Source organism: Mobula hypostoma, chromosome 4 (genome assembly GCF_963921235.1).
Source record: "Mobula hypostoma chromosome 4, sMobHyp1.1, whole genome shotgun sequence".
Lineage (NCBI taxonomy): Eukaryota > Metazoa > Chordata > Chondrichthyes > Myliobatiformes > Myliobatidae > Mobula > Mobula hypostoma.
Window position 1 is genome coordinate 195,164,625 of NC_086100.1, and position 13,333 is coordinate 195,177,957.

The 13,333-nt window shown below is 44.7% G+C and overlaps 1 protein-coding gene across 1 annotated transcript in view; it reads right to left on the reverse strand.

Annotated features, from left to right (window-relative positions):
* Nucleotides 1-9,122: 9,122 nt before the first annotated feature.
* The window catches only part of dok1b (docking protein 1b), a 98,981-nt gene continuing 94,770 nt past the window's right edge, over nucleotides 9,123-13,333 (reverse strand). The window contains exon 5 of the mRNA XM_063047158.1: nucleotides 9,123-12,374. Within this exon, the coding sequence (XP_062903228.1) occupies nucleotides 11,226-12,374 (1,149 nt within the window). The 3' untranslated portion in view covers nucleotides 9,123-11,225. The remainder of the gene's footprint in view (nucleotides 12,375-13,333) is intronic.

Genomic DNA, 13,333 nt, shown 5'->3' on the forward strand with positions numbered 1-13,333 from the left:
CCTACAATCGCCAAGATCCTTTTCCATAGTGAATACTGAATCAAAGTATTCATTAAGTACCTCTCCTATCTCCTCCGGTTCCATACACACTTTTCCATTGTCACCCTTGATTGGTCCTACTCCCTCACTTCTTATCCTCTTGCTCTTCACATACTTGTAGAGTGCCTTGGGATTTTCCTTAATCCTGTCTGCCAAGGCCTTCTCATGGCCCCTTCTGGCTCTCCTAATTTCATTCTTAAACTCCTTCTTGCTAGCCTTATAATCTTCTTGTTCTCTATCATTACCTAGTTTTTTTTTAACCTTTCTAAGCTCTTCTTCTTGACTAGATTTACAACAGCCTTTGTACACTGTGGTTCCTGTACCCTACCATCCTTTCCCTGTCTCATTGGAATGTACCTGTGCAGAACTCCATGCAAATATCCCCTGAACATTTGCCACATTTCATCTGTACATTTCCCTGAGAACATCTGTTCCCAATTTATGCTTCCAAGTTCCTGCCCGATAGCCTCATATTTCCTCTTACTCCAATTAAACACTTTCCTAACTTATCTGTTCCTATCCCTCTCAAATGCTATGGTAAAGGCGATAGAATTGTGATCACTATCTCCAAATGCTCTCCCACTGAGAGACCTAACACCTGACCAGGTTCACTTCCCAATCCCAGATCAACTCCACAGGTCTCCTCTTGTAGGCTTGTCTACATATTGTGTCAATAAATCTTCCTGAACACACCTAACAAACTCCGCCCAATCTAAACCCCTTGCTCTAGGGAGATGCCAATTGATATTTGGGAAATTAAAACCTCCCACCACAGAAACCCTGTTATTACACCTTTCCAGAATCTGTCTCCCTATCTGTTGCTCAATGTCCCTGTTACTATTGGGTGGTCTATAAAAAACACCCAGTAGAGTAATTGACCCCTTCCTGTTCCTAACTTCCACCCACAGAGACTCCGTGGACAATCCCTCCATGACTTCCTCCTTTTCTGCAGCCGTGACACTTATCTCTGATCAGTAGTGCCACACCCCCACCTCTTTTGCCTCCCTCCCTGTCCTTTCTGAAACGTCTAAAGTCTGGCACTCCAAGTAACCATCCCTGCCCCTGAGCCACCCAAGTCTCTGTAATGGCCACAACATCATAGCTCCAAACACTGATCCACACTCTAAGCTCATCCGCTTTGGTCATATTGTTCCCCCTGGGATTCTCATGCAACCCGTCCTTTTTGTACAGGTCATTCCTGCTTCAAAAGAGGTCCCAATGATCCTGAAATCTGAATCCCTGCCCCCTGCTCCAATCCCTCAGCCACGCATTTATCCTCCACCTCATTCTATTCCTTTACTCACTGCCACGTGGCACAGGCAGTAATCCCGAGATTACTACCTTTGTGTCCTGTTTCTCAACTTCCTTCCTAACTCCCTGTTGTCTGCATATATTTCAATGTAGGGAGTATTGTAGGAAGTGCATGTACAATTATGACATTGTAGCTATGAGACTTGGTTGCCGGAGAGGCAGGACTGGCAGCTCAAAGTTCCGGGACTGCGTTATCTTAGATGTTATAGAGCAGGAGGTATTAAACCAGCAGTACTCAGTCAGGACAGACTGGAGAGCTCGTCAAGTGAGGCTATATGGGTAGAACTGATGAATGAGAAAGGTATGACCATGTTAATGAGATTATATTATAGACCACCCAACAGTCAGCGGGATTTAATGGAACAAATGTGTAGAGAGATCGCAGATTGTCATAGGAATCATAAGGTTGTGATAGTGGGTGATTTTAACTTTCCAAATATTGACTGGGTCTCCCATACTGTAATAAGGCTAGATGAGAAAGAAGTTTCTCAAATGTGTTCAGTACATAGAAATCCTAGTTAAAGCGAGTGCGATACTAGATCTCCTATTAGGGAATGAGACGGGGCAGTTTGTGTTGAGGAACACTTGGCATCCAGTGATCAGAATGCCATTAGTTGGGTCAAGGTAATTATGGAAAAGGATAGGTCTAGTCCTTGGGTTGAGGTTCTGATGATCCTTTGGTCTCAGTATCTGAAGAAGACATGTGAGCTACCTTCAACAGAGTGAATCCAAGGAAAGCATCTGGTCAGGACAGAGTACCTGATTGAGTACTGAAGACCTGTGCTGACCAACTGTCTGGTGTGTTCATGGATATCTCCAACCTCTCACTCTGGCAGTGTGTGGTACTCACCGTCTCAGCAGATACCATCCCATTGGCTCTTCACACATCCCTGGAACGTCTGGACAGCAAAGATGCATACATCAGGATGCTCTTTATTAATTACAGCTCAGCATTTAATACCATCATCTCCTCAAAACTAATCAGTAAACTTCAAGACCTGGGTCTCAATACCACTTTGTGCAATTGGATCCTGAATTTCCTCACTTGCAGACCCCAATCAGTTCAGATTGGCAAAAAACATCTCCTCCACGATCTCCATCAGCACAGGAACTCCACAGGGCTGTGTGCTTAGCCCCCTGCTCTACTCCCTCTACACCTATGACTGTGGCTAGGTACAGCTCCAATACCAAATAAAAGTTTGCTGATGACACCACTGTTGTGGCTGTATCAAAGGTGATGATGAATCAGCATTCAGAAGGGAGATTGAAATCTTGGCTAAGTGGTGTAATAACAACAACCTCTCACTCAATGTCAAGAAGACCAAGGAACTAACCACAGGGGAGGGGAACCAGAGGTCCATGAGCCAGTACTCATTGGAAGATCAGAGGTGGAGAAGGTCAGTTACTTTAAATTCCTGGGCGTCACTATCTCAGAGGACCTGTCATATAAATATAATTGCAAAGAAAGCACAACAACACCTCTATTTCCTCAGAAGTTTGCAGAAGTTCGGCATGTCATCGAGCACCTTGGCAAACTTCTACAGACATGAGGTGGTAATTTTATTAACTGGCTGCATTATGGCCTGGTGTGGGAACGCCAATGTCTTTGAGTGGAAAATTCTAAAAAAACTACACTCATTCTATTTCTGCTGTTCTCACTTTAAGGACACTTCTTCTTGTTATTTACTGCTATTTATTTATATTTGCATTTGCGTAGTTTGTTGCTCATTGATCCTGTTTACAGTTACTGTTCTATAGATTTGTCAAGTATGTCTGTAGGAAAATGAATCTCAGGGTTGTATGTGGTGACGTGTGTACTCTGATAATAAATTTTACTTTAAACTTTTAAATTGGAGAAAGACCAACTTTAATGGTATCATAAAGGATCTGGCAAGTGTGGATTAGACAGGTTGTTTACTGGCAAAGGAGTCCTTGGTAAGTGGAAGCCCTTCAAGAGTGAAATTTTGAGAGTACAGAGTTTGTATTTTCCTGTCAGATTAAAAGGCAAGGATAACAGGTTTAGGGAACCTATATTTTTGAGAGATATTGAAGCTCTGGTTAAGAAAAAGGAGGTGTATAGCATGAACAAATGAAGTACTTGAGTATCAGAAATGCAAGAGAACACTTAAAAGAGGAAATCAGGAGGGCTAAAAGAAGACACAAGGGTGCTCTAGCAGACAAGGTGAAAAAGAATCCTACGGGCTTCTACAGATACCCTACATTAAGAGCAAAAGGATAATAAGGGACAAAATGGGTCCTCTGGAAGATCAGAGTGGTTATCAATGCATGGAGCCAAAAGTGATGGGAAAGATCTTATTGGACGTTTTGCATCTATATTTACTTGGCGAATAGACACCGAGCCTATAGATATGAGGCAAAGCAGCAGTTTGCTGTCTTGAGGCAAATTAGGGTGAATAAATCCCCATGGCATGACAAGGTGTTCCCTCAGACCTTGTGGGAGGTAAGAGCAGAAATTACAGTCTTCATGGCAGAGATATTTAAAAACATCCTTAGCCATGGGTGGCATGTCAAAATATTGGAGCATAGCTAATCTTCTGTTGTTTAAAAAAGTTATTGTTAGTTATTTTAAGGGACTGGATATATACAACAAGTATTTGGATAGATAGGGACTGAGTAAGGATAGTCAAAATGGCTTTGTGTGTGGTAGGTCATGTCTAATCAATCTTACAGAATTTTTCGAGGAAGTTACCAGGAAAGTTGAAGAAGGCCAGGCAGTGGACGTTGTCTACATGGATCTTAGCAAGGCATTTGACAAGGTTCTGCATGGGAGGTTGGTCAAGAAGGTTCAGTCATTTGGCATTCAAGATGAGGTTGAAAATTGGATTAGACTTTGGCTTTGAGGGAAAAGCTGGAAAGTGGTAGTAGTTGGTTGCTTCTCTGAGTGGGGGCATATGACTACTAGTGCACCGCAAGGATGGGTGCTGGGTCTTTTGTTGTTTTGTTGTCTATATCAATGATCTGAAGCAGTTGGAAAAATGGGCTGGTGGAATTCAATACAGACCAGTGCAAGGGTCTTGGAAGGACCAACCAGGGTAGGTCTTACATATTGTGTGGTAGTACACTGAGGAATGCTGTAGAACAGAGAGATCTTGGAATACAGGTCCATAATTCATTGAAGGTGGTGTCACTGGTAGGTAGAGTCATAAAGAGTTAAAGGGAAAAGTTGAATAGGTTCAGACTTTATTCCCTGGGCTGTAGAAGAATGAGGGGAGATTTGATAGAGGTACACAAAATTATGAAGGGTATAGCTATGGTAAATGCAAGCAAGCTTTCCCGACTGATAGGGTGAGACTACAACTAGAGGCCATGGTTTAAGGGTGAAAGGAGAAATGTTTTTAGGGGAACATGAGGGGAAACTTCTTTAATCAGATGGTTTTGAGAGTATGGAATGAGCTGCATGTGCAAGTTGTGCACATGTTCGATTTCAATGTTTAAGAGAAGTTTGGAAAGGTACATGGGTGGCAGGGGCATGGAGGGCTATGGTCTGAGTGCAGGTCGATGATACTGGGCAGATTAATAGTTTGGCATGGACTAGATGGGCCAAAGGGTTGTTGTGTTCTCTGACATTATGACTTGCGCTTGTTTGCATACCATCTGGCATTTTTCAGCCCATTTTTCCAGATAGGTCCTGATCCCGCTGTAAGCTTTGATAGCCTTCCTCGCTGTCCACTCTGTCCCCAATCTTGGTGTTATCTGCAAATTTGTTGATCTAGTTTACTAAATTATCATCCAGATCATGGATATAAATCACAAACAGACCAGACACCCATTCATGTGGCACGCCACTAGTCACAGGCCTCCATTCAGAGGGGCAACTACCTACTACCACTCAGTTGGTTCTCCCGCAAATCCAATGTCGCCTCCAATTTATTACCTCATCTTGAATGCCAAGTCATTGAACCTTCTTGGACAGCCTCTCATGCAGGACCTTGTCAAAGGTAGACCATATCCAATGCCTTTCCTTCATCAGCTTTGCCAGTAACCTTGAAAAACTCTGTAAGATTGGAGTAAGTATACATTTATTTGTAACCTCAGTGGTAACTTTTTCATCCAGAGGGTGGTCCATATATGGAATAAGCGTCACAGGAAGTGGCTGAGGCAGGTACATTAATAACATTTTAAAGCTATTTGGGCAGGTGTGTGGTGCTCCTTTCCACGCCTTGTGGCATATCTCTTGCCGTTTCTTTGGCTTTTTTTGTCTGCTTTTACGAGGCTCAGTTGCTAGCTCAACGCTCAACCCAGCACAGAGGGAAAGCATGCAAGGAGCCGGCTGGGTTCGAACCCAGGACCACTCATCTTGAAGATTGGTGCGGATGCCATTACATCGCCGGCTGGCAAGTTGGTCAGGTAGGCGGATAGAAAAGGTTTCCTAACCTGGGGTCCAAGGACCCCTTAGTTAACGGTAGGGATAAAGAAGTTTGGGAACCCCTGGTTTAGAGGGATATGGGCCAAATGTTGGCACATGAGACTTGCTTAGAAGCAGGCATGGACCAATTAGCCTTGAAGGCTTGTTTCAGTGCAGTAGACTCTATGAAATGGCAGGTGAAGAGTCCCAGGAACCAGCCTGCAGCTCCTGTAAATATTGTTGGCTGAGTTGCACTAGTAGGTTAATTAACTACAGATTATACAGATCTTAGTTAAAATTAGTTAGTACCTATCTGTACTGTATATTCAAAGCACACTGGACCACAGGGGTTGCAGGACCACTGGCAGTTTCAACCTGTACTACATTACAAGTTTTCTGTGCCAACAACATTGCTATCAGCTGCACTTGGTGATACATTTTCCAGTGGACAAAGGGTCATGAAATTAACACAATGTACACAATAGGGAAAGGGTGGTACGGTAGTGTGGTGATTAGTGTAATACTTTACAGTGCCAGCAACCCAGGTTCAATTCCCGCCACCGTCATTAAGGAGCTTGTGCGTTCTCCCCAAGACTGTGTGGGTTTTCTCCACTTGCTCCCGTTTCCTCCCACATTGCAAGACGTTAGGGTTAGTAGATTGTGTCAGCGCTGGAAGCCTGTTGACACTTGTGGGCTGTCCCCGGATCAGGCTCAGACTGCGTTAGTTCGGGCATAAATAGCACACTTCACTGTACATATGACAAATAAAGCTAATCTTTATCTTTCTGGTGCAGTTTCCATTCCCTCACTTATATTAAAATGAAACTATAGCGAGATATTCACCTGATATCATCATCATTCCCACACCATAGAAGTGTGCCAGAACAGGAATACACCCCCTCATTAACCCTTTCACTTCACAAAATCTGATCACCACGTCAGACTGGGATATCTACTGAGTGCTTCTACTGGCCGTTAACTAATGTTCCCTTCTAGACCACAAGACATAGGAGCAGATTTAGGTCATTGGGCCCATCAAGTCTGCTCCACCATTCCATCCTGGCTGATATATAGTATTATCCCTCTCAACCCCATTCTCCTGCCTTCTCCCTGTGAACTTTGGAGGAATCAAGAACCTATCAACCTCAGCTCAATGCATACTAATGTTCTTCCTTCACCAGGTACGTTGATGGCTCGGTTTGGCACCTGCTCTGCCCAGGACCACACAAAATGGCAGAGTTAAGGACACAGCCCAGTCCATCACACAAACCAACTTCCCTGTATAGATTTTGTCAGCACCTCCTGTTGACTCTGGAACATGGCCAACATCATCAAGGTCCTCTCCCAGCCTGGTTATTCTCTTTCCCATCTCCTCCCATCGGGCAGAAGATACACTTAGTGGCCACTTTACAAGATACTTCCTGTATTTAATAAAGTGGCCACTAAGTCTATGTTTGTGGTTATCTGTTGCTTTAGCCCACCCACTCCAAGTTTCAATGTTTTGTGCATTCAGAGATGCTCTTCTGTGCTCGCTCCAGTGTTGTAACACATTGTTACATGAGTTACCGCTGCCTTCCTGTCAGCTTGAACCAGCCTGGATATTCTCCTCTGACCTCTCTCATTAACAATGCATTTCACCCACAGAACTGGCGTTCACTGAATGATTTTTTTTTTTTTGGTTTTTGCACCATTCTTTGCAAACTCTAGAGACTGTTGTGTGTGAAAATCCCAGGAGATCAGCAGTTTCTGAGATATTCAATCCATCCTGTCTGGCACCAACAATCATTCCATGGTCAATGTCACTTAGATCACATTTCTTCCCCTTTCTGGTGTTTGGTCTGAGTAACAACTGAACCTCTTGACCATGTCTGCATGCTTTTATACACTGAGTTGCTGCCACATGATTGGCTGATTAGACATTTCCATTAAGGAGCAGGTGTACAAGTTTACCTAGTAAAGAGGCCACTACATGTACAAAAGCTTGTGAACACGTAGCACCAGGCTCAAGGATAAGCCTCTATCCAGCTGTTATAATGGACCTAAGATTTAAGAATGGACCTCTCATTACCTAAAGATGAACTCTTGATCTTCCATTCTATCTCGCCATGGCCCTTGTGTAACTGCAACCCTTTATTCTGCATTCTGTTTTGCCTTTTTGTCAGGATGGAAAGCACCAAAATCACTTCATTATATCTTGGTACTTGTAACAATAATAATCCAATTACTAATGTGAGAAGTAAAGCCTTCCACTGCACGTCACTGCTGGTCCCACAGCTCCACCACCCCACACCTCTTGGCTAGTTACAAGCATGTAAGATTCAAAATAAATGATTAGCTTTATTTGTCTTAGGTAGACTGAAACATAAAGTGAAACGAATCTTCTGCTTCAAAACCGAACACAGTCCAAAGATGTGCTGGGGGCAGCCTGCAAGTGTCACCATGTTTTTGACACCAACATAGCATGCCCACAGCTTATTGTATTGGAAAGTATGATGAAACCGGAGCACGCACAGTAAACTCACACAGTCACGGGGAGAACGCACAAACTCCTTACAGACAGCATCAGGAATTGAACCCAGATCACTGGCATTGTGAATTATTAGGCTACTGTCAATGTGAATCAGTCACATTCGAGTTTGTTCATCTGTGATTGCTTCCATTGCTTAACAAGATCTAGAACAGGGGTTCCCAGCCTTCTTTATGCCATGGACCCGTACCATTAACTGAGGGGTCCATGGACCCTAGGTTGGGAAGCCCTGATCTAGAAGCACAAAATGGACCAATTTAAAACCAGATCTGTTGGCACAGAAACTCTGCTCCCGCTTATTCCCCGCCCCCCCCAATAGCAACCATAAGCTGTGGTCAAACCTGACCAGAGGGCTTAAGAAGAGGATTTTCATAGCAGTCATAGAGTCCATTCTCACGTACGGATGCAAGACGTGGACACTCACCAAGACTATGCAAAAGTTTCTAGATGGTTGCTAACACGAATGCTCCGGATGGCTCTTGACATGAGTTGGCAACAGCACATGACGAATGTTGAGCTCTATAACAACCTACCAATGCTCACCACTAAAATCGAGGCAAGAAGACTGCAACTAGCGGGGCATTGTCTACGCCACCCCGGAAACACTTGTGGGCTGCCCCCAGCACAACCTCAGATTGTGCTGGTCTTGGATGCAAAATGATGCATTTCACTGTATGTTTCAATTCTTGGTTGCTATTGGGAGGATCAGAGGGATCTTGGGGTCCGAGTCCATAGGACACTCAAAGCTGCTATGCAGGCTGACTCTGTAGTTAAGAAGGCATACGGTGCATTGACCTTCATCAACCGTGGGATTGAGTTTAGGAGCCGAGAGGTAATGTTGCAGCTATATAGGACCCCGGTCAGACCCCACTTGGAGTTCTGTGCTCAGTTCTGGTCGCCTCACTACAGGAAGGATGTGGAAACTATAGAAAGGGTGCTGAGGAGATTTACAAGGATGTTGCCTGGAGAATAGGTTGAGTGAACTCGGCCTTTTCTCCTTGGAGCGACGGGGGATGAGAGGTGACTTGATAGGGGTGTACAAGATAATGAGAGGCATTGATCGTATGGATAGTCAGAGGCTTTTCGCCAGGGCTGAAATGGCTAACACGAGAAGGCATAGTTTTAAGGTGCTTCTTGGAAGCAGGTACAGAGGAGATGTCAGGGGTAAGTTTTTTTTAAACGCAGAGAGTGGTGAGTGCGTGGAATGGGCTGCCGGTGGCGACGGTGGAGGCGGAGATGATAGGGTCTTCTAAGATGGGTACATGGAACTTAGAAAAATAGAGGGCTATGGGTAACCCTAGGTAATTTCTAAGGTAAGGAGATGTTCGGCACAGCTTTGTGGGCCAAAGGGCCTGTATTGTGCTGTAGGGTTTCTGTGTTTCTATGTTACAAGTGACAAATAAAGTGAATCTTAAATAACCTTTCAAATCTTGACATACTTGTAATGGAGTATTCTCAAAAATAACTAACAGCTTTCCAATGTATAACAAAATGAAGAAGTGTCTACACATTCAGAGCCAAAGGAAGAGTTTAGTTAATACAAAACTAGATCAGTGATAAACTGTTATTTGTTTATACATAAAAATAATCTTTACAGCAGATTTTGGAGAGTACTCAGTAATAATCCACCATCAGTAGCGTATCAATGAAGTCTCTTGTCAAATTCACTGTCACTATTCGAGTGCCCTTCCACTGTGGACACCACTGAACATCAACTTCCATGATGTGGCTTCTCATGCTTCTTTCAAAAAAAAGATTCCAGGTCTTTGTCTTCCTTCATCTTCTCCTCCTCCTCTTTAACCCACCGTCACCATCGAGCCAGCCTGGGGCTCACCTCCAGGAAGGAGAGGTATTAAACTCAGGGCCAGCCCTTTGTCCCAAAACGAGTATTCCAGGAAGAGAATTCTCATACCGTACCATTTCCCAAAAATGGGGACACGCGATATCGGTAAGCGGATGACTAGGAACAAAGAACTACCACACCACTCATTACCCAGACTTACACTCAGTGACGCTTTATTAGGTACCCAAGTGGAACCCAGTGTCGTTTTCTGCTGCCGTAGCCCACCCACTTCAATGTTCAACATCCACAGAAAAGAACAAACCATCGGCATCTCAGCCCAAGACATTGAAGGCTTGCTCTTTTCCATAGGTGTTGACTGGCCTGCTGAGTTCCTCCAGCATCTTGTGCGGGCTGTTTGGATTTTCGGCTTCTGCAGATTTTCTTGTGTCAAAGAGTCAACGTGTTGTGATACGTGGTTATTTGAGCTACTGTCACCTTCTTGTCAGCTTGAACTAGTTTGGCCATTCTCCTCTGACCTCTCTCATTAACAAGCCATTTTCACCCACAGAATTGCCGCACATTGGATATTTTTTTTTGTTTTTCACACCATTCTCTGTAAACTCTAGACACTGTTATGTGAGAAAATCCCAGCAGTTCAGCGGTTTCTGAAACCACCCCTGTCCAGCACCAACAATCATTCCGTGGTCAACGTCACTTAGATCACATTTCTTCTCCATTCTGATGTTTGGTCTGAACAACAAATGAACCTCTTGACCACGTTTGCATACTTTGATGCATTGAATTGCTGCCACGTGATTGGACAATTAGATATTTGCATTAAGGAGGTGTACAAGTGTACCTAATAAAGAGACCACTGAGTATATGTGAACGTTGGTCTGACAGGAACCAAGCAGAGACACAGACTGAAATCAATAATTGGACTGTTTTCACATTTAAAGGTACCTTATGCCTTAAAAACACACTCTATAATTTGTATCACAGTATCCATAATTCATCTCCCTATTACAGCTGAACAAAACAGGAGCAAATAAGAAAAATAACGACATTTTTGTTTTGGCTGCTCATACAGGAAACCCATTCTCTATCCTTGCTTGAAGCAGTGTTCCAGAACTATGGAAACGTGAGTGAACATTCTATAATGAAGACATAAATTCAAATTATTCTTCAGATTCAGCCCATTAAAGGTCCCCCAGATCTTCGTAAACAGAGTCCTGGTTAGTGGCGACATTATCAACTGATACCTCCTTCTCTAGCCTTTTGGGTTTCACAACCTTACTGTAAATGTAGTTATTTGAGCTGTTGAAATTGCTTTTCAGCACTGGCTTCTCAGGCACAGGGTTGACCAACTCCTTTCCAATCTCTTTGGAGTCTGTCTGCTTGTCTTTTATAGCGAGCCTGTTGGCCGGTTTTGGTGCTGGCTGAGGTTTGGGCTTTCTGGACTTGCCAGCCAACTGATCGCCACTTCTTGGAGGAGCAGGCAATAAGCCGTCATTGACAGCAGAGGGGCAAGGCACCTTCTTCATCTTCCAGGCTTCATCTTCCCCTTTCTTGGCCTGGTCGTAGATGGTGGTGGGGACGGGGAGAGGGTGAGGGCCCCTCCCTTCAGGAGGCTGCAGGACCGCCCGGCCTTCTGGTTCATCGTAGATGTGCTCCTCCGACCTGGGGGTGATGGCGGCCCGCGAGAAATCATACTTCACCCGCTCATAAATGTCCGCGTACAGGGGCTCTGCGCACTGCCCAGCCGCCTTGGCGTCTTTTAAGCCCTGGCGGGGCAGGGGTTGGGGTCCGGAGGCTTTGGGGACACTGTCCAGTGGATCAGAGTACAGGGAGTTTGAGTTGCTGCGATTGTTGACGGTCAAGGCATCGATCGGGTCAGAGTAGATGGAGCCAGGGTCAGAGTTCACCATGTGCTTGGGCAGCTTGGGGACAGGAGAGCGAGGGGGTGTCGCTGTCCCAGTGCTGGGGGGTTCTGGCAGACTGCGGGACTTTAGGTGCTTAGACAAGTCCTTCTCCTCCAGACCCTTTGGCGTCACTTGCTCCTTCCTCGTGGCAGGCACTCCATCTGATCCCCCGGATCCTCTGCCAGAGTTTCCCTTTGTCCCGGCTGTGCCGGGAGGCGTCACATCGAGGGTCAGGGAATCGCCGGAGCCGCTGCCATTCCCAGTATCAGGCGGGTCATAGCTGCGGCGGCACATCTCAACCTTGGCCTTCTGTTCCAGTATGCTTTTCTCCACCATCAGGAATATGTCGTTTCCGTGCTTGGTCTCGAAGGTGAAGTTTCCTGGACCAGAGTCGCATCTGCGGCCAGCCTCAAAGGAGAACATGACCTGTCAACAAGAGAAAAGCTTGGTTAAAGTGCCATCAGATAATCGGCGAGGGGGCGGGGATGCTTTTTAACCCAGGATAGAAACATAGCAACCACGTAACCACAAGAAACTGCAGAGAGTTGTGAGCACAGCTCAGCACATCACAGAAACCAACCTCTCCTCCATGGACTCCGTCTAACTTCTCGCTGCCTCCGTAAGGCAGCCAGCATCATCAAAGACCCCCCCCCCTCCCCCCGGACACTCTCTCTTCTCCTCTCACCCATCGGGCAGAAGATACAAAAGCCTGAGGACACGTCCCACCAGGCTCCAGGACAGCTTCTAGCACACTGTTATCAGACTCTTTAATGGTAAGATAAGATTAACTCTTGACCTCATAATCTACCTCATTACTGTCTTGAATTGAATTGACTTTATTTCTTACATCCTTCACATACATGAGCAGTAAAAATCTTTATGTTACATCTTGCTTACCTGCACTACACATTCTCTGTAACTGTTACACTTTGTTCTGCATTGTTATTGATTTACCTTGTCCTACCTCAATGCACTGTGTAATGATCTGATCTGTATGAACAGTGTGCAAGACAAGCTTCTCACTGTATCTTGATACATGTGACAATAATAAACCAATTCCAATACACAGAACATTAAACAGTACAGCACATTACAGGCCCTTCCCATGACATTGTGGGCCTGCACTGTGCTTATAATGTTCCATGACTGTGTCAGCCAGGCTGCCCATCTTTTATGAAAAAGGAGAAAAATAAAAATTCATGCAAAAAGTTTAATGATTTAAAAAAAAATTGTTCTTATTGCATGGACATCAATGTCAATGCCATAATATATTAAAGCAACACACACAAAATGCTAGAGGAACTCAGCAGGTCAGGCAGCATCTATGGTCATGAGTCCTAATGTATTGCCTCGGCCTGAAACATCAACCGTTTACTCTTTCCCAT